Source organism: Octopus sinensis, linkage group LG1 (assembly GCF_006345805.1).
Source record: "Octopus sinensis linkage group LG1, ASM634580v1, whole genome shotgun sequence".
NCBI classification, from domain to species: domain Eukaryota; kingdom Metazoa; phylum Mollusca; class Cephalopoda; order Octopoda; family Octopodidae; genus Octopus; species Octopus sinensis.
In genome coordinates this window covers 30,680,736-30,706,978 of record NC_042997.1, presented here as the reverse complement: position 1 = coordinate 30,706,978, position 26,243 = coordinate 30,680,736, and the positions used below count along the sequence as shown (strand labels likewise).

Below are 26,243 nucleotides of genomic sequence, written 5' to 3'. Positions count from 1 at the left end.
TTTACTGGAATTTGATAATATTTCATGGAACTGTTCTGTTAATGTTGTCATCATTACCATGACAGCTGTCTGTCTGATTGAATGCCTTCATGTCAAACTGAAGCAGTTAGTTGGAAGTGTATAGCTAACAAGTTTCAAATGTGACATTACAGCTGTTATCCTGAAGTGATTTAAAAACTTTGCTGCAAATTTTGCGTAGTTCTCTTAGGCAAGTATATAGCTACATGTTACTTGTGTCTACTCAGTTGAAAGATAGATGTCACATTCACTTCACTGTTGGAATCCAGCTACTGAAACATATATGCTTTCATATGTCTGTTTGCAGATGTCATTTAAACATTGTTAAGAGTAAGCATAAAAATAATCTTAACATGTCAACATACCATAATCTTAACACACTAAAAACGCAACTCAGTTTTTGTTTTTTACATTAAAAGCCTGCAGCAACAATATCAGCATATTCTTTTTTACTCTAGGCACAAGGCCCAACATTTTTGGGGATTAGGCCATTTGATTAAATTGTCCACATTACACAACTAGTACTTAATTTGTCGACCCTGAAAGGCAAGTTGACCTCGGTGGAATTTGAACTCAGAAAGACAGACAAAATACCGCTAAGCATTTCGCTCGGTGTGCTAACGTTTCTGCCAGTTCACTGCGTTAACAATATCAGCATATTAAAGGCTGAATGGTCATGTCTGGAACTGCTTCATCAAAGTTGACTTAGCTCTAAAAAACAATATCGTTTTAGAGATAAAAGTAAAATAGTTTTCAAGTTTAAATTCATTAGCAGAAACAGAAAATATTTATAAATTTTCATATCATAAAACGAGGACAATAGCATTGTTGTTTACAGGCTTCTGTTTCACTGAATTTCTGATATTGAGGTTGACATTGAGGAATCTGAATTTCTGAAACTTGAAGAGCACTGTTTTTTGGGTTTTTTTTTAACCAATATACAGTGAAATATATGCAGTGTATATTTCCCAATATACGGTGTGCATAGTGAAACATGGGCCATGACTGCTGAGGACATGCATAAGCTTGCAAGGAATGAAGCCAGTATGTTCCACTGGATGTGTAATGTCAGTGTGCTTACACGACAGAGTGTAAGTGCCCTGAGAGAAAAGTTGGATTTAAGAAGCATCAGATGTGGTGTGCAAGAGAGATGACTGCGCTGGTTTGGTCATGTGTTGTGAATGCTGAGTGAAAAAGTGTCACACCCTAGCAGTTGAGGGAACTTGTGGAAGAGTAAACCCAGGAAAACCTGGGATGAGGTGGTGAAGCATAACCTTTGAACTTACTGAGGCAATGACTAGTGACTGGGACCTTTGGAGATATGCTGTGCTTGAGAAGACCTGACAAGCCATGTAAGACCATAGCCTATGACCTATGCCAGTGGGTGTAACAAGCCCACTTATGAATACCCCTTATTCATTGGACAATAAACTTTGCTTGCGAAGACCTATTGAGGCAAGTGAAATGAAAATCAAAATCGCTGACATGGCCAATGACATTACCGCTTGATTGGCACTCATGCCAGTGGAATGTTAAAAGCACATCCAAGCGTGATCGTTGCCAGGGTCACGGATTGGCTCCCGTGCCGGTGGCACGTGAAAAACAACATTCAAGCTGGACTGGATCCCATGCATGTAGCACATAAAAAACTCCTTTTGAGCATGGTCGTTGCCAGAACTGCCTGACTGGCCCTTGTGCTGGTGGCATGTAAAAGCACTCACTACACTCTTGGAGTGGTTGGCGTTAGGAAGAGCATCCCCCTGTAGAAACTTTGCCAGATCAGATTGATCCTGGTGCAGCCTCTGGCTCACCAGTTCTCAGTCAAACCGTCCAACCCATGCCAGCATGGAAAGTAGACATTAAACGATGACGACGACAATGATGATGATGATGATATATATATATATATGCATATGCTAGCATGGAAAGTGGACGCTAAATGATATATGAGCACAAGAGTGATTGTGTGGTAAGAAGCTTGCTTCCAACCACATGGTTCCGGGTTTAGTCCCACTATGTGGTACCTTGGGCGAGTGACTTCTACTATAACCTTGGACTAACCAAAGCCTTGTGAGTGGATTTGGTAGACAGAAACTGAAAGAAGCCCATCATATATACATATATATATATACATGTATGTATATACTTGTGTGTCTATATGTCCTCCCCAACCATTGCCAACCGATGTTGGCATGTTTATGTCCCTGTAACTGATGGGTTACTCTATACTTGTATAGAGTATAAATTTATTACTCTTAAATCAGTATTATTGATAGTGACTTTGAAGTTTCAGTCTACTAAGCCATCATTAGCCTGGCAGCCTGACAATGTTTTAATTGGCCAAAAGTCAATGTCAGTAACATTCTTGTTAAAGAATTATATATATGTGTGTGTGTGTGTGTGTGTGTATATATATCATCATCATCATCATCGTTTAACGTCCGTTCTCCATGCTAGCATGGGTTGGACGGTTCGACCGGGGATCTGGGAAGCCAGAAGGCTGCACCAGGCTCCAGTCTTATCTGGCAATGTTTCTACAGCTGGATGCCCTTCCTAACACCAACCACTCTGTGAGTGTAGTGGGTGCTTTTTACGTGCCACCTGCACAAGTGCCAGGCGAGGCTGGCAACGGCCACGGTCAGATTGGTGTATTTTATGTGCCACCGGCACGGAAGCCAGTTGAGGCGACGCTGGCATCGGCCACGAGTCGGATAGTGCTTTTTACGTACCACCAGACCAGGGATCCTGGATGGTTCAATTCGATTAACGGTTGATATTTGTAAACAATATGATGATTTCTCGGAAGTGAGCTGGTGTGACGATAATAATTTGCTGTTATAATTGCATGTTGTAAGATGTGAAAGATGCAGAATGCATGAAGTTTTAAGGAAGTGTTTATTTACCGTTACGTTACAATACCATGCCTCGACGGGCAGGTTATGATAAATCCAAAAGCATGCAAAGTAAAGTTTGTGATTGGGTTCTCTTCATTGTTTAGTAGTAATTGCGGAGGGAGATAGAATGATGTTATAAGAGAACAGAATTAGAGCTAGAGAGAATTGTAGGGTGTTGTCTCAAGTTGCTGACAGTAAACTTCACTTCTCCCTCTGACCAAGGGTCTAGCTGGCCAGCCAGACTTCGTTCTCATTGAGTCGTCACCGACCGTGACTAAAACTGATTTTTGCTTGGGGTGTGATTGCTTATATAACTATCCAGAAGGATAGATATATCATTGAGAACAGTAGATTTAGTTGGTGGTCTTGTTATCTTTATTCTAGCTTTTGGTGAAGTAGAAGAAGTTAGAAAGGGTCAAATAGTGAAGACATTATTTTGGCCTAGCTAAAGGCATCTGGAAAATGTAAAACTGCTGTCAGAGCAAAACCACTGTTCCACCGTGGGAAAAGCTCTGTAGCAGTGTTAATTTAAATTTGGCTATGGTGGATCGAATCCACTTCATGCATGCAAGATTCACTACATATATATATATATGTATATATAAATATAAATGTATATATATATAGATGTATATATAAATATATATATATATATATATATATGTGTGTGTGTGTGTGTATGTATGTGTGTGTATGTATGTGTGTGTATGTATGTGTGTGTGTGTGTATGTATGTGTATGTGTGTGTGTATGTATATGTGTATGTATGTATGTATATGTGTGTGTATGTATGTGTATGTATGTATATGTGTGTGTATGTATGTATATGTATGTATGTGTATGTATGTATGTATGTATGTATATATAAATGTATATATGCATACGTGTCATATATGTATATGACAGTTTCTGTTTGGTTTATTCCACTAACAAAATATTCATTACCCCTTTAGCATTCAGAATATTACATCAAATGTATTGCTTAATTATTCACATTGCTTTGAATTGCGAATTATCTCTTAGTTTTGAGATTTTAATGATATGAGTGTTTATTTTTAGAATGATAATGTAGAGTAGGTGTAAGATTCTGGACTTGGTCAGTCTGAACAAAAAAAAAAAAGCAGAATTTGGGCTGTATATAGCCAGTTGTGGTTATGGTAGAAGATTCTTGTCCAGGGGGCGCTGCAGAGTGGAAGTGAACCTGGAAGCAGATATTGGGTGAAACAAACTTGTTGACCCTGCTTAAATTATCAAATGCAATTTTGTACTGTCTCTATGTAAAGTATAATTTAACATTAACATGTTCACTTGAAATATTTGTCTTTGTTGATTGACATGACTCTTTTTATATTTTTATTTAGATATTTGCCGAGTGTGTCGGTCAGAGGGGACCCCTGACAAACCCCTTTACCACCCATGTGTGTGTACAGGAAGTATCAAGTTCATACACCAGGATTGGTAAGTATTCCATAGTTTATTGATACTGGTATTAAAATTTATGTTTGTGCATGAAAAAAAATGGAATGATATATCTATATTTCCTTTGCTAAACATCAGTGATTTTTGAAACTTTTAGTTCCTCCCATTCAGTTTACCTGTACATTAGGATGGCAAGACATCTCTGATAATCCTGAAGGTCTTAGTTCCTTCCATATAGTTTGCCTATACATTAGGATGGCAAGACATCCCTGATAATCCTGAAGGTCTTAGTTCCTTCCATATAGTTTGCCTATACATTAGGATGGCAAGACATCTCTGATAATCCTGAAGGTCTTAGTTCCTTCCATATAGTTTGCCTATACATTAGGATGGCAAGGCATCCCTGATAATCCTGAAGGTCTTAGTTCCTTCCATATAGTTTGCCTATACATTAGGATGGCAAGACATCTCTGATAATCCTGAAGGTCTTAGTTCCTTCCATACATTTTGCCTATACATTAGGATGGCAAGACATCTCTGATAATCCTGAAGGTCTTAGTTCCTTCCATATAGTTTGCCTATACATTAGGATGGCAAGACATCTCTGATAATCCTGAAGGTCTTAGTTCCTTCCATACAGTTTGCCTATACATTAGGATGGCAAGACATCTCTGATAATCCTGAAGATCTTAGTTCCTTCCATACAGTTTGCCTATACATTAGGATGGCAAGACATCTCTGATAATCCTGAAAGTCTTAGTTCCTTCCATATAGTTTGCCTATACATTAGGATGGCAAGACATCTCTGATAATCCTGAAGGTCTTAGTTCCTTCCATATAGTTTGCCTATACATTAGGATGGCAAGACATCTCTGATAATCCTGAAGGTCTTTGTTCCTTCCATATAGTTTGCCTATACATTAGGATGGCAAGACATCTCTGATAATCCTGAAGGTCTTAGTTCCTTCCATATAGTTTGCCTATACATTAGGATGGCAAGACATCTCTGATAATCCTGAAGGTCTTAGTTCCTTCCATACAGTTTACCTGTACATTAGGATGGCAAGACATCTCTGATAATCCTGAAGGTCTTAGTTCCTTCCATATAGTTTGCCTATACATTAGGATGGCAAGACATCTCTGATAATCCTGAAGGTCTTAGTTCCTTCCATATAGTTTACCTATACATTAGGATGGCAAGACATCTCTGATAATCCTGAAGGTCTTAGTTCCTTCCATACAGTTTGCCTGTACATTAGGATGGCAAGACATCTCTGATAATCCTGAAGGTCTTAGTTCCTTCCATACAGTTTGCCTGTACATTAGGATGGCAAGACATCTCTGATAATCCTGAAGGTCTTAGTTCCTTCCATATAGTTTGCCTATACATTAGGATGGCAAGACATCTCTGATAATCCTGAAGGTCTTAGTTCCTTCCATATAGTTTGCCTATACATTAGGATGGCAAGACATCTCTGATAATCCTGAAGGTCTTAGTTCCTTCCATACAGTTTGCCTATACATTAGGATGGCAAGACATCTCTGATAATCCTGAAGGTCTTAGTTCCTTCCATACAGTTTGCCTATACATTAGGATGGCAAGACATCTCTGATAATCCTGAAGGTCTTAGTTCCTTCCATACAGTTTGCCTATACATTAGGATGGCAAGACATCTCTGATAATCCTGAAGGTCTTAGTTCCTTCCATATAGTTTGCCTATACATTAGGATGGCAAGACATCTCTGATAATCCTGAAGGTCTTAGTTCCTTCCATACGGTTTGCCTATACATTAGGATGGCAAGACATCTCTGATAATCCTGAAGGTCTTAGTTCCTTCCATACGGTTTGCCTATACATTAGGATGGCAAGACATCTCTGATAATCCTGAAGGTCTTAGTTCCTTCCATATAGTTTGCCTATACATTAGGATGGCAAGACATCTCTGATAATCCTGAAGGTCTTAGTTCCTTCCATACAGTTTGCCTATACATTAGGATGGCAAGACATCTCTGATAATCCTGAAGGTCTTAGTTCCTTCCATATAGTTTGCCTATACATTAGGATGGCAAGACATCTCTGATAATCCTGAAGGTCTTAGTTCCTTCCATATAGTTTGCCTATACATTAGGATGGCAAGACATCTCTGATAATCCTGAAGGTCTTAGTTCCTTCCATATAGTTTGCCTATACATTAGGATGGCAAGACATCTCTGATAATCCTGAAGGTCTTAGTTCCTTCCATATAGTTTGCCTATACATTAGGATGGCAAGACATCTCTGATAATCCTGAAGGTCTTAGTTCCTTCCATACAGTTTGCCTATACATTAGGATGGCAAGACATCTCTGATAATCCTGAAGGTCTTAGTTCCTTCCATACAGTTTGCCTATACATTAGGATGGCAAGACATCTCTGATAATCCTGAAGGTCTTAGTTCCTTCCATACAGTTTGCCTATACATTAGGATGGCAAGACATCTCTGATAATCCTGAAGATCTTAGTTCCTTCCATACAGTTTGCCTATACATTAGGATGGCAAGACATCTCTGATAATCCTGAAGGTCTTAGTTCCTTCCATATAGTTTGCCTATACATTAGGATGGCAAGACATCTCTGATAATCCTGAAGGTCTTAGTTCCTTCCATATAGTTTGCCTGTACATTAGGATGGCAAGACATCTCTGATAATCCTGAAGGTCTTAGTTCCTTCCATACAGTTTACCTGTACATTAGGATGGCAAGACATCTCTGATAATCCTGAAGGTCTTAGTTCCTTCCATACAGTTTACCTGTACATTAGGATGGCAAGACATCTCTGATAATCCTGAAGGTCTTAGTTCCTTCCATACAGTTTGCCTGTACATTAGGATGGCAAGACATCTCTGATAATCCTGAAGGTCTTAGTTCCTTCCATACAGTTTGCCTGTACATTAGGATGGCAAGACATCTCTGATAATCCTGAAGGTCTTAGTTCCTTCCATACAGTTTGCCTGTACATTAGGATGGCAAGACATCTCTGATAATCCTGAAGGTCTTAGTTCCTTCCATACAGTTTGCCTGTACATTAGGATGGCAAGACATCTCTGATAATCCTGAAGGTCTTAGTTCCTTCCATACAGTTTACCTGTACATTAGGATGGCAAGACATCTCTGATAATCCTGAAGGTCTTAGTTCCTTCCATACAGTTTACCTGTACATTAGGATGGCAAGACATCTCTGATTATCCTGAAGGTCTTAGTTCCTTCCATATAGTTTGCCTGTACATTAGGATGGCAAGACATCTCTGATAATCCTGAAGGTCTTAGTTCCTTCCATACAGTTTGCCTGTACATTAGGATGGCAAGACATCTCTGATAATCCTGAAGGTCTTAGTTCCTTCCATACAGTTTACCTGTACATTAGGATGGCAAGACATCTCTGATAATCCTGAAGGTCTGAGTTCCTTCCATACAGTTTGCCTATACATTAGGATGGCAAGACATCTCTGATAATCCTGAAGGTCTTAGTTCCTTCCATACAGTTTTCCTATACATTAGGATGGAAAGATGCCTCCGATAATCCCAGTTTTGAGCATAGTTGCCTGTGTTTTCCCATGTGATGCTAATAAACTGCTTCAGATCTACTTTGATGGTTGCATACCTTGTCTTTTAGGGTCTCTCTCTCCCTTTCTTTGCCTCTGTGGTATAGCTGTCTTAGGTACTTGTCTTGTCAGTTGGAAAGCATAAACCACAAGCTGCATTTTTCTTCCCATCACAATCTCCTGCAGACTGCACAGACTGGCTCCTCACAGGGCTTCACAGTAAGTAATCTTGTATTCTGTGTAGATCTGTCCAACATAGAACCAACCCACCTCCATACAGTTTTTGATGAATTTAGAGATATATAAGAAAACTGGGAGATAACATGTCAGTAAAAAGCAAGACAAAGAAGGAAGATATTTTTAAAATAAAAATATGGGATTGAAGTTCAAATTCTCATTCTTTCTCTTCCCTTTATATAATATGTAGATAAGTTTAAATTCTTTTATTCCTTTACTTGTTCCAATCATTGGACTGCACCCATGCTTGGACATTGTCTTGAAAGGTTTAGTTGATTGAACCAACCCATTAGTCTATCAGTACCTTTTTACTGAATTGCAAAGTTATGGAAGTATAAACAAACCAACACTAGTTGTGAAGAGGTGATGGTGGTGGGGCAAACACAAGCAAAGATACACACACACACACATATATATGCATGTACTTATGTACATATTATGGGATCTCTTACAGTTTCCATCCACCAAAGTCACTCTTAAGGCATTGATCAGCTCGGGGCTCTAGCAGAAGACACTTGCCCAAGGTGCCATGCAGTGGGACTGAAATTATGTGGCTGAGAAGTGAACTTCTTGCCTACATGACCATTTACTTTCTGATTTCAAATCCTGTTCATGTCCATCATCATCGTTTACATCTGGTCTCCATGCTTGCATGGGTTGGACAGTTTAACATGGAATGGGCTAGCAGGGAGCTTTCTGGACTTCCAACTGTCTGTTGTGGCATGGTCTCTATGGCTGGATGCCCTTCCTAATGCCAATCACTTTACAGAGTGTGCTGGGTGCTTTTCACGTGTTACTGTCATGGGTGTTTGTATAGCACCGACACAAGTGCATTAATGCAGTACTGGCATGGGTGCTTTTTAAGTGGCACTGGTACCTGAAAGGACAAGCCTGTGTATGTGGAAGACTTATTAAAATACAGTTTCTGTTGTTAGGTTAATGTTTGGCATTTGGAACATAACCTAACAAAAATGTTTTTGCTCAAAATTGTTAGGTGTTAATTTAGATATGAAAAAATGTTAAGAAGAATACAGTGTTAGGTAAATTGGAATCAGAACAATTAACTATTCATACGTATATGTAAGGATTGTTAGCCCCACTATGTTAGAAACCTCTCTTGAGTAGTGTAACACATATAGCATTTCTATGTTGTACGCTGCTGTTTAGATGCCTAATATGAAAGCACCTGAGTGGCTTATAAGATTGTTTTCAATTAAGAATTATTTGGCTGTGAACAGAGTGGTTAGCATTTGTGTTGTTGCTGTTGAGTCCTGGGTCAGCTCTGATTGAGTAGGTGTATGATCAGAAGTGTTCAATATGTGTATTGTTTTTTTCTTTAAAGGCATAATATATCGCAAACTACATCATGCAATGTGTCCTTATCTTTTTTAGGTAGTAGGGTGTGATTTGAGTCTTTTTTTTTTGGTTGTTGCTGTTTCTAGCTGGTCATCGTAATAGAGTTTACTGCCATTAATTGGCCAGTATTCATGTAAATATGTATGCTGCCACTGCAAACTATGGGTTGGAGTATTAAAATACCTAATTGTAATAATACTGACATTGATGTTAGAGATTATCGTATTATAAGAATGGATAAAAATAATATATTTTACTTGCAGCCTGGTCCAGTGGTTAAAATACAGCAAAAAGGAGTACTGTGAACTATGTAAATACAGATTTGCTTTCACACCAAGTAAGTCATTTATTATATATAACTCTGTATGTGTGTGTGTGTGTGCGTGCGTGGACGATGTTGGTTTTTAATGATATGAGTTTTAAGATAAGAACTGGCCACTCAGTGGAGTTCCTAGGTGATTAATCCTTAGCTTTGTTTGTTTGTTTGTTTTATGTCCGTTTTCCTTTACCAGCATGTGTTACATGAATATTTATTATTGAAGTATTGATTTACCAACCAGATGCTTTCCCTGTCGCTAAACCTTATCTGTCTTCAAGTGCAGAGCTACTGGTTGATTTGTTGATAGTGAAATGTCTACAAATGTCACTGTCCAGCTCTGTGTGTGTGTGTGTGTGTGTGTCAGCATCACTGCCACCACCATCATCATCTTCATCATATGTCCACGATCCATGCTGGCATGAATGTATGTTTTAATCAAAGGAATCTTGGCTACTTTGTGGATACGCTTCAACTTTGGTTTCAAAATCATTAGCTAAAGGTTGGATTATTCTTTTATTCTTCTACTTGTTTGTCATTTGACTGCGGTCATGTTGGAGCACCACCTTCAGTTGAACAAATTGACTCCAGGACTTATTCCTTGTAAGCCTAGTACTTATTCTAATGGTCTCTTTTGCTGAGTGGCTAAGTTTTGGGGACATAAACACACCAACATTGATTGTTAAACGATGGTTGGGGAACAAACACAGACACACAAACACACACACACGCGAACACACACACACACGAACGCATAACAAACACACACACACACACACACACACACACACACAAACACACACACACACAAACACACACAAACACACACACACATACATAATTATATGTATATATAATTTTTATTACTCCTTAGCTTATAAACGAGCACAAAAAACAGTTGTACTATATATGGAGTATTGTCTCTATTAACGATTCCCTTATTCTATATATCATCATCATCATTGTTTAATGTCCGTTTTCCATGCTGGCATGGGTTGGATGGTTCAACTGGGGTCTGCGAAGCCAGGAGGCTGTACCAGGTTCCAATCTGATCTGACAGTGTTTCTACAGCTGGATGCCCTTCCTAACGCCAACCACTACGGGAGTGTAGTGGGTGCTTTTTATGTACCACTAGTTCAGGAGCCAGAGGGGGCTGGCATCAACCCATTTGGATAGTGCTTTTACGTGCCACTAGTACAGGAGCCAATCAAGGCGTCTCTGGCATCAGCTATGTTTGGATGATCCCTTTTATGTGCCACCGGCACATAAAGGTGAGGGGCTGGCATCGACCACGTTTGGATGGTGCTTTTTATGTGTCACCAGCATGGGGAGCCAGACAGGCAGTGCTGGCATCAGCCACAACTACAATTTCCATTTGATTTTGGTTTGATTTGATCTTGAAGATGTACTTGACTCAGTAGGTCACCTCAAGCACGATATGTTGCCCTATGATCCAAATGTACTTCTTGAGTGAGTGGGCTGGTTATGCGACACTGGCATAGGCTACAGCTATGATCTCACTTTATTTGCATTTGTCCAGGGAGAGGAGATTGCAGTTATGATAGAGAGTACCACCAGCGAAGGAGGGGTGGGTCGGAAAGAGAAAGAAAGAAAACAAGCTCATCCATACATACACACAAGCTCGCGCATGCACGCTCACACACACAAGAACAAGCACACATGCTCACACACACACACACACACAGGAACTAGCGCGCATATACAGCCCATTAGCTTTCTCTTTAATATGTCCACGGAAAATTACTGGGTAGTTGTTGGCAAATTTCTAGACAGAAAATAACGAAAGATAGCTGGTAGTGTAGATGGGCAGCTAAGCTAGTTGCATTTGTCCCAGGAGAAAGAGAGAGTGCAGGTAGTATAGAGAACAGCACCAGTGATGAGGGGGAGGGGGGAGAGAAGAGACATCTGGTAATAGCGGTGGGAGGAGAGAGAGAGAGATGTAGATGTCTGATATTGGTAGTGGGAGTGGGAAAGGGCGGGTGCACCGCGAACAAGCAAGGTTTAATTTGGGGAGATTGTACGAAGAAATTAAATTAAACATCTAAAGAAAGAGGCGAGAAATTATCTTAGCAAAATTACATGAAGAATTGGGGAGGAATGAAGGCTGAGACGGAGGGAGGGGGTCATTTTAATTGCTTAGCTTATGAGACTAGCTCTCTTACTCTCTACTTGTTTCAGTCATTTGACTGCAGCCATGCTGGAGCACTGCCTTTAATCGAACAACTCGACTCCGGGACTTATTCTTTGTAAGCCCAGTACTTATTCTATCGGTCTCTTTTGCCGAACCGCTAAGTGACGGGGACATAAACACACCAGCATCGGTTGTCAAGCAATGCTAGGGGGACAAACACAGACACACAAACATACACGCACACATTTTTATACATATATATGACGGGCTTCTTTCAGTTTCTGTCTACCAAATCCACTCTCAAGGCTTTGGTCGGCCCGAGGCTATAGCAGAAGACACTTGCCCAAGGTGCCACGCAGTGGGACTGAACCCGGAACCATGTGGTTGGTAAACAAGCTACTTACCACACAACCACTCCTGCTGTTAGTAAATAATATATTTAAAAGTATTAATGGCGAATGAATCTTTGAAAGATAAAAAAAAAACTGAGAGAATATATATAGCCCAAGGCTATAGTAGGAGATGCTTGCTCAAGGTGCCATGCAGTGGGACTGAACCCAGAACCATGTGGTTGGGAGCAAGCTTCTTACTACTCAGCCACTCCTGCACTTAGTGAGTATCTGTTGTTTTGGTTTTACTCCAAAATAGGTCATCTCTGTAGAAGCAAACTTATGGTCATTGGCATTTCAGCCATGACAACTGCATTATCTTATGTGTCTTTAGATGGTTGGGTGCTATTTCATGCAGGTTGAGCAGCCATGAAGAGGCTTGCATGAGTAATTAACGATGTAACTTTTGTAACGAATTGCATTCACCCCAATCTTGCCATCATCAGCATAGTTCTAATGTTCACTTTTTCCATGATTGCATAGATGAGACAAAAAATTCATTGAGACAGATTTTCAGTGGCTGAATTCTCTTTTCTCTCATCAATCCTAGAATATTTCCCCTATTCCTTTGAACACGAACAATACAATGATTGAACAACTTTTCACAGGAGATTGCAAACAAGTGACATTGCCTATATGGCAATAATGTCTGTTGACAATTAGCATGTGATATTACAACAATAGTGTACATGCGTGCGCACACACACACACACATGATAGGCTTTGTACAGTTTCTCTTTATTAGATTCGCTCGCAAGAAAACTGGTTGATCTAGGGTTTATAGTAGAAAACACTTACCCAAGGTACTATGCAGTAGGACCGAACCTGGAACCATATAGTTGTGGAGCAAACTTCTTAAGCACACGGCCATGTCTGCCTGTGTAAATAATAGCTGATTTTATGTGATACTTTGCACATTCTGACAACACCTGTTGATTGATTGCAGCTGTAGTTTTGTAGGTTAATTGTGTTTATTCAACTTTCCTAGATTCGAATCAAGGTATTTAATCACATAACCCTGTACCACACTCGTTATGTGTGCAGATGGGAATCCATTATATATATAACTAGCAGTATCGCCCGGCGTTGCTCGGGTTTGTAAGGGAAATAACTATATAAGCATTTTTAGAGAGTTATAGCAAAAAAATGCATTAAAATTGGAAAAAAAATGATGTAAATTTTTTTTTAAATCATTGACTCATCGTAGACATTTTTAGAGAGTTACTTCCCTTATTTAATAGCAAAAAAATGCATTAAAATGGAAAAAAATGATGGTAAATTTTTTTTTAAATCGTAGACTCATCGTAGACGCGCGCTAATACCCAGAAGGGCTCGATATGAATCACGACTATAAGATACCCGGTTTTGGTTAAATCGTAGGAGACAGACACACAACCTTACTTTTATATATATATATATATATATATATATATATATATAATGTATTAATTGTGTTACATTTATGTTGTACTCCTGAATAAGACATACCTTTGCTTGCTCTAGATTTCCTGTTTGACAAAAATGAAGTTTCATTCTTAATTCATAGTTGAGTAGTTAACAACAGGAAGGGTATAAGGCTATACAACAATGAAAAAAACTGACACAAGCAGAAACCTGTCCCACGGTAGAGTGTTAAGATTATTTGTGTTTATTCTTCTGTTTCTAGAATTCAAATTCTGCCACGTTTAACTCTATCTTTCATTTGTCCAGGTCAGTGAAATAAATAGCAATCAATTAATGCACTCTGTGTCAGTGTGACAAATCAGTATTTCTCAAGATAAAGGTGATATCAAGATGAGTGAAAATAGTAGATAGTTTACAATATTTGTCAGTAGTTTTTTTTTATTATAGGGTTGATGGAAGCACTCCGTCGGTTACGACGATGCGGGTTCCGGTTGATCCGAATCAACGGAACAGCCTGCTCTTGAAATTAACGTGTAAGTGGCTGAGCACTCCACAGACACGTGCACCCTTAACGTAGTTCTCAGGGATATTCAGCGTGACACAGAGAGTGACAAGGCCGACCCCTTGAAATACAGGTACAACAGAAACAGGAAGTAAGAGTGAGAGAAAGTTGTGGTGAAAGAGTACAGCAGGGATCACCACCATCCCATGCCGGAGCCTCGTGGAGCTTTTAGGTGTTTTCGCTCAATAAACACTCAGAACGCCTGGTCTGGGAATCAAAACCGCGATCCTATGACCGCGAGTCCGCTGCCCTAACCACTGGGCCATTGCGCCTCCATTATAGGGTTAGGTAGAGGGTGAAGGAATGATTGTGTAAAAGTATTTAATGCAGGATATGAAGGTGGGTAAGACAGAAACAAAAGGGGTGTTTGCATGTGTTTATCGGGTTGCCTTGAGTGGAAGGAGCATTTTCATAATCATTCCACATCGGTTTTTCATGTTGGCATGGGTTGGACAGTTTGATAGGATCTGATGAGCTGTATCTGCCCCCAATGTCAGTTTTGACATGGGTTCTACATCTAGATGCTCTTCTTAACATCAATCACTTTATAGTGTGTACTAGATGTTTTTACTCACGGAGTGGTTGGCATTAGGAAGGGCATCCAGCTGTAGAAACACTGCCAGATCAGACTGGAGCCTGGTGCAGCCCCTGGCTTCCCAGACCCCGGTCGAACCGTCCAACCCGTGCTAACGCAGAAAACGGACGTTAAACGATGATGATGATGATGTAGCACCAGCACTAATGAGGTTACCAAGTAACAAGTAAAACAGGAAAAGAAAGGAAACCCCTCCCTTCTCAACTGAGTGGGAGTGTATTTAAGAGATGGAGTGGTGGCTTTATGCTAGATGTTGAAAGCAAAAGTATGATAGAGAAAGACAAAGCACAGATGTCTTGTTATAGAGGAGATGCATAGTTACATTTGCATTATGCAAAGATGGGTGAGAGTAGGTGGAAGGGAGATAAAGATGGTTTTTTGTGGAGTGCCAGAGTATGATATTAGTAGTTTAAAGGAGCTGAAATTGTAGCAGCTAAAGAGGCAGATAAAGAAATTGTGCATGTGGAGTTCGTAGATGTTGTTATTGGTGAATTTGCTTATCATCTGGATGTTTTTTTTTTCAAATAGGGGTGTTGTAGCAATCATATTCCAGGTTGGTGAGAAGTGTTTTAATGTTAGATTTGTAAAGAGTTAGCAACTAATGAGGGTGGAAGTATTTTCTGGCCTGGGTAGGAAACTTAGTGTTTGTGATGTATACATGAAGCTGCTATGGAAGATCATCGGAGATTGTGGAATCTAGCATTTGCAGTGACTATAGGCCTTTGGTAACCATATTTCTAAGGATTTCTAAGGATTATGTATTTCAGTTAATTTTGAAAATAAACAATTTTTGTATAGTTATCATCATCATCATCATCATTCAACATCTGCCTTTCATATGGCGTCAGTTGGAGGGCTTGACAGGAGCTGGCCAGGTAGTAGATTACACCAGGATTCTGTGTCTGTTTTGACATGGTTTTTATGGCTGGATGCCCTTCCTAACACCCACCACCTCATAGAGTGGACTGAGTGCATTTTACGTGGCACCAGCATGGGTGAGGTCAGTTTTGGCATGATTTTTACAGCTGGATGCCCTTCCAAATGCCAACCACTTCACAGTGTGGAAAAGATGCTTTTTACATGGCACCAGCACAGGCAGGGTCACCAAATAACTTGCAAGACAAGGAATTTTAGAGAGGGGAGGGGGCATTGGAGGAAGTGATCTTGTGTCAGTTGAGGAACAGTTAGAGTGTGACAGAGGGACAGAGACAGGTGTCTTGCTATAGGAGAGGTAGTAAGAAAATATTGTATAAAATTGTGACAGAAGATTCTAATTTTAATATGAATATTTTAAAATAGATGAATTTTATGTCATGAAAACAAGATTTTTTCTGGCAGGTCAGTATCTGTTGTTTTTTTTTTTTGGATGTATGAATCAATTATACTATTGGATATTGATGATGTTCAATAATGTAATTGATATTATTGAAGCAGAATCGAGTTGATTCCATGAAAGGATGTTTAAGGTGTTTCTGTTAATGGAACTCCTGTTAGTTTGTCATTAGGTATCCAGGATATGTTTGCAAGATACCTGGGTGTAGAAGGTTAAAGGACGACTGAAGAGTCAAGTTTGTGTGTTGAAATTTAGTTGGGAAGTTCTCGTGGTCAAAGGCTTTACAGTACAACAACATTGCTTTTGTCAAAATTCTTGAGGGTAAGAGATTGTTAATGTGGGACATACATGAGCAGTACTACAGTAGATCTCGCTCTACAGAAACTATTGGTTTGTTACTGAAGAGAGGTGGAGGAAGGGAAAGAGAGAGAGTTGTAGGGAGATAAAAGAAATAATGGTATAACTATTTCTTTGTTACTGTGGAAGTATGATAGAGAGAGAGACAAACACAGATGTCTTGCTATAGAGGAGATAGATAGTTACCTTTGCATTATGTAAGGATGGGTGGGAGTAACTGGAAGGGAGATAAACAATAGCTCTGTTATATCAGAATGTACATTATGATCCTCAGCCAGATGACCATATGACATGTCTGGGTCTGTAGATTGCACCTAATTTTTCGGCCAACTGCCTTTGTGTGTGCAGAGTACTTAATCAGGTGTGTGCTACACAGCAACAACTATCCTTTCTTATTAAACTCGGCAAAGTTTTTTTAACCTGTTGATATCATCAATTTATGCCATTTCCTCTTTAAGCATATCTTTATCTTTTGCTTTTTGATTTCTCAGAATGCTGAGGCAGAGCAGGGGTAATGCCAACAGCTTTTTCAGTCAGTCCTAGATCTGGAAATAGGGATAACTTAAAGGGTTGATTTGTTTGATATTCAACTTGAACTCTTGAATGTTGAAGATGGGTGAAAAATATTGTGAGTAATAGAGTTTGGAAGAGATGCAGTTGTGTGCATCTGGTATTTAGTATAGGTTATGCAAAATTGAGATATCTTAGGAGTGACAGGAATTGGAGAATTGGGTACACTGGGTTAGATTTTATAAAGCTGGTAGACCAGTTTAGGAGTTCATAGACTGGTAGAAAAGGCATGCATTGAAGTCCAGAGATCATAGTATGTTGGGTAGTGATAGCTTGTCTCTGAACAAAACTTTTCTTTAGCATAGAATTTTGTGGGTTCATCTGATACTAAAAAAAATATATATAGGCACAGGAGTGGCTGTGTGGTAAGTAGCTTGCTAACTAACCACATGGTTCCGGGTTCAGTCCCACTGCGTGGCATCTTGGGCAAGTGTCTTCTGCTATAGCCCCGGGCCGACCAATGCTTTGTCAGTGGATTTGGTAGATGGAAACTGAAAGAAGCCTGTCGTATATATGTATATATATATATATATATATATGTATGTGTGTGTATGTGTTTGTGTGTCTGTGTTTGTCTCCCTAGCATTGCTTGACAACCGATGCTGATGTGTTTACGTCCCCGTCACTTAGCGGTTCGGCAAAAGAGACCGATAGAATAAGTACTGGGCTTACAAAGAATAAGTACCGGGGTCGATTTGCTCGACTAAAGGCGGTGCTCCAGCATGGCCGCAGTCAAATGACTGAAACAAGTAAAAGAGTATATTGATGCTCTTTAATTAAAAAAATAAAATCCACAGGAACCAGTTACCAAAGAAACATTGTTAGTGTTATGGAGCAATAATTTTTCTTTATATTGTCTTAATTTTCTCTCTCTTTCCTTTTTTTTCAGTTTATTCACCAGACATGCCAAAACGGTTACCCATTAAAGATATTTTCAGTGGTTTGCTTACTAGTATTGGTCGAGCAGTTCGGTACTGGTTTCATTACACATTAGTGGCGTTTGCATGGCTTGGAGTTGTTCCACTTACAGCATGTAAGTATGAAAATTGTAATTTTTATCCTTGATTTTCTGTGTTATAAATTGTACTGTTGTGGTCATTAAGCAGAAGTGTTTATCGGGTCAGAAGTTCCCAAATGATTTCATCTCATCTTTTGTATTTATATCTTCCACACTTCAGTCATGATATTCTTCAAATATTTTACATGACTGCAATAACATAAACAAAAATGTTGAAACCTTGTGTTACAATAGAAGATCCTCAATTTCTGTGCAAAAGACAATTGAGACTTAAGATGTTCACCTTCTAAATAAGAACTGATTTGGACAGTGGTAACCTTGCACACCCATGTCACTGTGGATAGCAGACATAAAATGATGATGATACAATATAATGTAGAAATTTAAAAGTTGATTAAAAAAGTTACTTATAAGCATGCAAGATGAATTTAATAACTCCTTATAGTTATTAAACCTCTCCACTAGTGACTCATTTCAAAGTTATAGCTAAACCTTCTTAAATCACAATGATTCATTAAACAGGTGTTTATACTGTTCATACCGTCTTTCAGATAAATTCTAAATAGCAGTGAATTTAGACTGTTTTTGTAAAACAGCTATAACGTTTTTGTTTATTGATATATTTAGATGGTGTTTCGGACACAATTTAATTACATGTCCTTACATAATTTTATGACAGGGTCTTTGCTTCAAAATTACTTGGGTAAATCCAGCGAAATGTAAAATTATTAATTTTTGTTTGAAATATCATCATACAAAATAAACTTATAAGTTAGTTTTCACATTCACCAAGATAGACAATAGAATTTGCAATACAGGTTATCAAAGAATAATTATTGGATTTTCAGTTGAACTTAGAAAACAGCTACAAATTATAAGGCCAATTTAGAACCCTGTGTACTCTTCACATATTCTACTAATAATGAATCTGAATTTGGCATGTATTCTGACAAGAATAAAATGTTAGAGAAATAATAAAAAAAGATCAGAAGAATAGCAAAAACTCTCTCATGCTTTAACGATTTTGAACAGTAAATAACCTATGTTTACCTGGTGTAGTCACATGTTTTCACCTATACAATGATGTGGAATACATTGACATGTGGATTTAACTATGAATAGGTAAATGTGTGAGGTTTCAGTGGCTTAACTCTGGTTTCCATAGCATTAAGTAAATATGGAATAATTTCTTTTGCATTGCTTTCTGTAGAAAGGGATGACAACAATGTAAGTTACTAAAATAATTGTCTGTTCCACAACACTACTTATTGTTTATAGTGGTGAATTATAAGAGTGTCTGTATTAACTGGTTGGAACTTGGTGAACTTAGCTATTGAGAGCCGGATACTATTATGAACAATGCAGTATTAGAAAGATATGAGTTGTTGACCTCTCAACTGGTTGTCTGGAAGCCTCTCACTTGAACTACTTGTGACTTTTCAAATGTATAATGCCATAATTCATTGGGTGTTCAGGGATACTAATGAAAACTTTGTCATTGTGTAATATCTCTTTGACAAACTCACTTGCCATTTCTATTACCTATAGTCACAAGAGAAATTAAACTAACAAATGTATGTATTGCTACTGCTGTAACTTACAACTGTGTGTTCTCTGCAATTTTTATATATAGTTAGATATGCTGGGCCACTCGAGAGTCAAATGCCTTGAGACATAACATAGCACTTGTGACAGGATGCGTACTTTCAATCTCTCAGTTAGTTGTCCAGTACTCATCACTACATTTCTTCAGAAGTATTGAGATATGTATATTAGTTATTTTACAAGCATGCTTAGTTTGATAATGTTGAAAAGACAGTGAATATACACATTTGCATTTGAAATAGCATCAGGTCAAAATAATGATGTGTATAACATTTATAATGTGTGTACATACATGAAATGACAACCAGCTGTGGTATTTTGTCTGAGAAACTTCTCAAAGAGACTATATGATTGTTTTTTGTAACATATAACTCTCTTTCATTGAAATGAAATATGGCTGTTGTTGTTCAATGTATGTGTATAGATTAAAAGTGGTATGCACATTGTTATTTTAATCAAATGCTGTTTCAAGCATATTCTCGTGTGGCCGTCTTTTACATAAATCAGTGAATGTTTTGTTTATTGACTTCCATATTGGAACAAATGTTTTTCTCCTTAACTTTGAATGTTTGAAGAAGTTTGTCATTCAGGAGATCAAATTAGGTCAAAACACTGAGTCTGACGATCCTTTGACAACATTCTGAGTGAGCTCTGTGTTTTTCGACAGACTAAGTCTCTTCAGTAATCTTCTCTGAGTCAAAATATTACAGCTAGTGCTATTTCACTTTATATATACACTGTTATACACAGTGTAAGTACTCAAATATCAAATTTATATTTTAACTATACTGAATAAAAATATGTCTTTGAGACTCTCTCTTTTACTCTTTGACTTGTTTCAGTCATTTGACTGTGGCCATGCTGGAGCACCGCCTTTAGTCGAGCAAATTGACCCTGGGACTTATTCTTTGTAAGCCCAGTACTTATTTTATCGGTCTCTTTTGCCGAACCGCTAAGTGATGGGGACGTAAACACAGCAGCATCGGTTGTCAAGCAATGCTAGGGGGACAAACACACACATATATATATATATACATATATACGACAGGCTTCTTTCAGTTTCCGTCTACCAAATTCACTCACAAGGCATTGGTCGGCCCGGGGCAATAGCAGAAGACATTTGCCCAAGATGCCACACAGTGAGACTGAACCTGGAACCATGTGGTTGGTTAGCAAGCTACTTACCACACAGCCACTCCTGTCCATGATTGTTACACATATTTGTTTCAATGTCTACAGAAATTCAGTGTAAATTCACCAATTTTGAAGGAGCAGTCATTTAACATGCTTTGCAATTTTGAGTTTGGTTGTTAACTGTGTTAACTTTGCTTTTTCAGTCCTTTCAGTAGCTGGTACATAAATATTTATGACTTGTAGGCACATAGTATTTTGTTATGCAACCATAATTTGCTACCAAGTATATTAAATGTTTTTTATAAGTCAGTACCATGGACTATTGTGTTAGCAGTGCCTTTAAATCACCTGTAGAGATGTCCTTTCAGTAGCTGATAAAATAAGTTCCAGTCATGTACAGGGATTCATTTAATCCATCATTCAATCTCATAAAAGATGTGGCTCTGTACCTAAATTAGAAATTTATATTAAGAGATTTATAAATCAATGTTAAGATTAGGACTCTTTGTTATGTAAATAGTATTAACTAATGTTAATTAATTAAAATGTACTATATTTCTATGGCTCTGTTTGTCTTGGCTTGATACATTACTGGCTAGTACTGCTGGCAAAATGTAGCCTCTTAAGTGTTTGAGATATAAATCTTCCTAATAGAATACTAGTGATCATAAATTGTATTTTCATCAGCTTTGGAAGCCCTTTAAACTGGTTTCTTAAAGTAAAAGAGAGATTATTCTACTTTGTAGACAGCAAGATACTAGTCTTCAGTAGCTAACTTCCTCAGCTGTTCTGGTGCCATGTACTAATATTCATTGCTTTTCTAGCTTTATACTGTTAAAGCCACAATACTTAAAGCAAACTAAAGACATGTGACATTCATACTTTTCACAAAGGCATTAATGGCATGATTTTATTTGTAAATTTCATGCAATTGAAAATAAATTTATACACAATTATATGGCAAAATTTTTGAGTGATGGACAAAATATGTATTTTAGTTATCTCTATATATATAAACGGCAAAATGTCTGTGTGTGTCCCCTTTATACAAATCCACAATTTTTTAGTTAGAGGGCTCGCACTTTCTATGGTCATTCAAAACCGTCCAAGGGTGGTCGTGCACATCTTTTCATTTCCCCAGTCACCCTGCAAAACCATTAAAAAAAAATCAATAGAAGTGACTTTTTTGTGAATTTTCTATCCAAAACCCAATCAAAATGCCCGAAACTTGATACGCCAATTGAATGCCAGCTAGCTGTATGTGATTGGTCGGAAATTTGGACAGTACTCGCATGTATGTGCGCACGCACGCAGCTGTATATGCATACACTAGCATTATGACCTGGCGTTGCCGGGTCATAGTGCTAGTTTCCCATAATGTCCTGTCTTCAAATTCTGCCAGAGTTGATTCTACTGTTTATCTTTTCAGTTTTGATAAAATAAGTAGATTACTCAAATAATGAAGTTGATAGAATTGACTATTATCACTTCCCACTGAAACTTGTAGCCCCTGTCTGTTAAAAGTCATCATTAATAGCATAGTTGTGTCCTAAGGAAGGTTTGCTTGTGCTCTGTTCACAGCAACAGTTCATTAAACCCTCCTTTCACTTTTGTAACAAAAACTTCTGTGTGTATGTTATATTGGTCAGAATACAAAGAAGGCCAGGTAGGGAATGGAATCTTAATTGTAGACTTGTCTGGCTAAAATGTGACCACTCTCTAACACTTGCTCTAGTAGGTAGCTAATATGAACCAACTTGATAAATTTTCAATTTATTTTGTTTCTGCTCAACAATATCATCATTAGCTTTCTTCTACTTTTCAGGTCGAATATACCGATGTTTATTCACAGGATCTGTGAGCTCTTTATTAACCTTACCTTTGGATATGTTATCCACGTAAGTTTAACTTTTTATCTTATGTGGGAGTATCTTATTCAGGTAGTAGTTGAATAATATTCTTAAGGCCGCAATTTACTTATGTGCAGCATCTTTCAGAGCTTTGTTGCTAATTCAGTTCTTAACCAGATTGAAAACTTAACATTTTGGCATAAAAAGAATAGAGATTTGGTCCAGAAGAAAAAAATTTACATCAAAATTTGTAGCAATGTTATAGGAGAGTAAGTAACATCCCCAATCAAGTTTAGATCTAAATAACTTTATTTTATAAGCAAAATATATTTGTCTTAGCTCCAGTGATAGAAGAAAGCACGAGGAATTTCATAGTTTTGATCCCATGCAATAAAAATTTGTGTCAAAAATGTTGTGAGGTAAAATATCATGAAAAAAATATAAGTAAAGCAAAAAAATTGGATATAAGTATAATTAACTTTTTTATCTTAAAAACGAACTATATTTTAATTAAGCTTAAATGATAGAGCTCAATTTGAGGAATTTCATAGTATAAATCTCATACAATGAAATTTTAAAAGAAAAAAGTTATGAGTGTTTGTTTCTCAAATTCGAGGCTGATAATATAGTTCTACACTTTATGAATATAGTTCTATAGGAGGACTTTGAATATATGTCACTGGCATCATTGAGATTAAGAAAAATTATTGACGACACCACTAATTTGCAATTAGTTTAATGTATTAATTAATGCAATTATATTATGTAAACACAGTCCCATAATATCTGAGATGAGAAACAGAATCGTATTAGTTTACATTGACAGGAATTACTCACTTTTTAAGACTTCTCAAAGAATCATTTAACTATGGTAGTAGTTGAATAATATTCTTAAGGCTGCAATTTACTCATACGCAGCCTCTTTCAGAGTTTTGTCGCTAATTCAGTTCTTAACCAAATTGAAAGCTGTTAACATTTTTGAAGAGGACTGGTCCCTGTAAGTAACCCCTCAAATCAAGTTTAGATCTAAATAACTTTTTTTTTATTTTAAAAGCTTAAGTGATAGAAGAAAGCATGAGGAATTTCATAGCTTTGGTCCTATGCAACAAAAATTTGTATCAAAAAAGTTGTGAAGTAAAATATGAAAAAATATATAAGTAAGGCAAAAAAAAATTGGACTTAAGTATAATCAACTTTTTTATATTAAAAACAAACTATATTTTAATTAAGCTTAAATGATAGAGCTCAGTTTGAGGAATTTCATGTTATCAATCTCATGCAATGAAGTTTCAAAGAAACCCTCACTACCACCCTCAGAATTTGAAACCAACCACCCACCAGCCATTTTTTACCCTCCACCCCAGACTGCCTTCACAAATTTGCAGGTGGGTGATACTGCCCAATTTTTGCCTTCACCTCTTTTTCTATTTTAATTTTGTAATGAGTCAATGTAAATAAAGTGCTCTTCAAATACTAATCTTATTTTAATTTTTTAGTATAAAACTTTTTATTTTAATTCAATAATAATAATAATAATAATTCAGTCACAAAAATGAAAAAAAATAAAAATATTATTTAGAAATTTATTAAATTTACTATTCAATTTTCAATGAGGTCAAATCTTAAATTATTAATTGACACATTTTTAATGAGCATAACAGCATAGCCTGGAAAAAACATGGATTACATGGAAAAATGCGAGCTTGAGAAATAATATTCTTAAGATTATAAACCTGGAAAAGTACAAGACAAGTTATTACACTTGGAAAAGTTCAGGACATGTTATTACATCTGTTAAAGTACAGAACAAGAAAATTTTTACTTAGAATATTGCAACTAAAGATAAAATTTGAATATTAAAAATTATTTAATTTTAATTTACAAAGTAACATAATTAAAAAAAAGGTACCATAATTTTTTAAAATATTGACACACTAGAATACTTATAAAATGAGAGCCAGAAGTACCAATAAAGCTGAAGTTTTATGCAAAGTATCATAGTATATATATAGTGGGCAAATTCATTATGTAAAAGATGGGCATTGAGTCAAGACTAAAAATGTGAAGACTTGGCAATAACTCAAGCAAATTTTACTGTGAATTTGTTATAGGTAGATTTTACTGTAATATATAATTAATTTCTGTATTATTCTAGTTATTGTACTAATTATGTACTACTATTATTTTTTAGAACCTATTTTCAAATTCTTAATTATTAATTAATAATTAAAAAAAATGAATTTCTTAAAGTGCTGGCTGTGTGCCAAAATTTGAAACACAAATTCTGCTGAGGTTGACTCTACCTTCACCCTTTTGGGGATGATAATATAAGTACCTGTTGAACATGGGTTGATATAATGACTATCTCACTTCCCCTAAATTTTCTGTCTTTGTACCAAAATTTAAAGCCATCATCATTATTATTATTCGTTACTGTTATTATTATAATTGTTATCATTTATCTTTCAGAGAAAATATAGTATCAGATTCTTTTCAAGGTTGTTTTGTGGTGACTTGCACACTGTGTGCGTTTATTAGTTTAGTTTGGTTGAGAGAACAAATTCTCCATGGTGGTGGCCCTGACTGGTTGGAACATGAAGATGAAGCAAATAACCAAGGAAGGGTAAGTTAGCAGTTGTTTTTCTTTTTCCTCTGCTTTCAGCCACTATTGTCAGCTTAAAGTATATGAAAATAGATCATTGTTGGAGTTTGCAGTTGTTTTATTACTCTCTCTCTCTCCCTTCCTCTCCTCCTCTTCTTCTTCATTCCACTATGGTGAATGATGTTGGAGTGAATTTATTTAGATTTTGTAGGATATGACAGAAACCTGGCGCTATGAGTAACACTTTAGGAGGCTGCTCTGTTTGTTGGCACACTAACTTACAATCACTGATTGATTTCTATCTGGGTTACTTACAAGATTCAGAGTAATAATTACCAACAGCTCATAAATTGTTGGGGTTTTTTTCTCTGCTCCCTTTTCCCAGTTTCAGAAGTCCTACAGAGGGCTTACTTGCTGCCCAGAGAAAGGTGGATTGGCTTGACTTGGTTTTGATTTTTGTTGGAATTACTTTAAAGATCACTTACCTTTGTCTATCTGCAGAGAGAAATCTAGCTTATAACTTTTTATAACCTTTAAATGATTTTACTAGATCATTTAATCTGATTTGCATAAATAATACTGGTTTTGCATTCCATTATATAAATCATCGATGCACTAAATTGTGTGCTTGGTAAATTAAAGTACACCTATGCAATCAGTGGAAGTTTTTATCTGACACTGTGATGGAGACATGAATAGACATTTCTTCACATTGTATTCAGTTATACATCATAGCAATGGCTCAAATCTTGTACTTCTTATTGAGACATGCGTTAATGTATATTTCAAAGAAAAAGTGATTATGAAAATCATAAATAAATGTTCCCTATACCACAATGATTCTCTTTCCCC

General features: G+C 37.1%; 1 protein-coding gene across 1 annotated transcript in view; it reads left to right on the top strand.

Moving 5' to 3' along the window:
* The window catches only part of LOC115212916 (E3 ubiquitin-protein ligase MARCHF6), a 93,834-nt gene that overhangs the window by 26,420 nt on the left and 41,171 nt on the right, over nt 1–26,243 (top strand). The window contains exons 3-7 of the mRNA XM_029781740.2: nt 4,273–4,369; nt 9,768–9,841; nt 18,072–18,215; nt 22,765–22,837; nt 25,259–25,412. Of these exons, the coding sequence (XP_029637600.2) occupies nt 4,273–4,369; nt 9,768–9,841; nt 18,072–18,215; nt 22,765–22,837; nt 25,259–25,412 (542 nt within the window). The remainder of the gene's footprint in view (nt 1–4,272; nt 4,370–9,767; nt 9,842–18,071; nt 18,216–22,764; nt 22,838–25,258; nt 25,413–26,243) is intronic.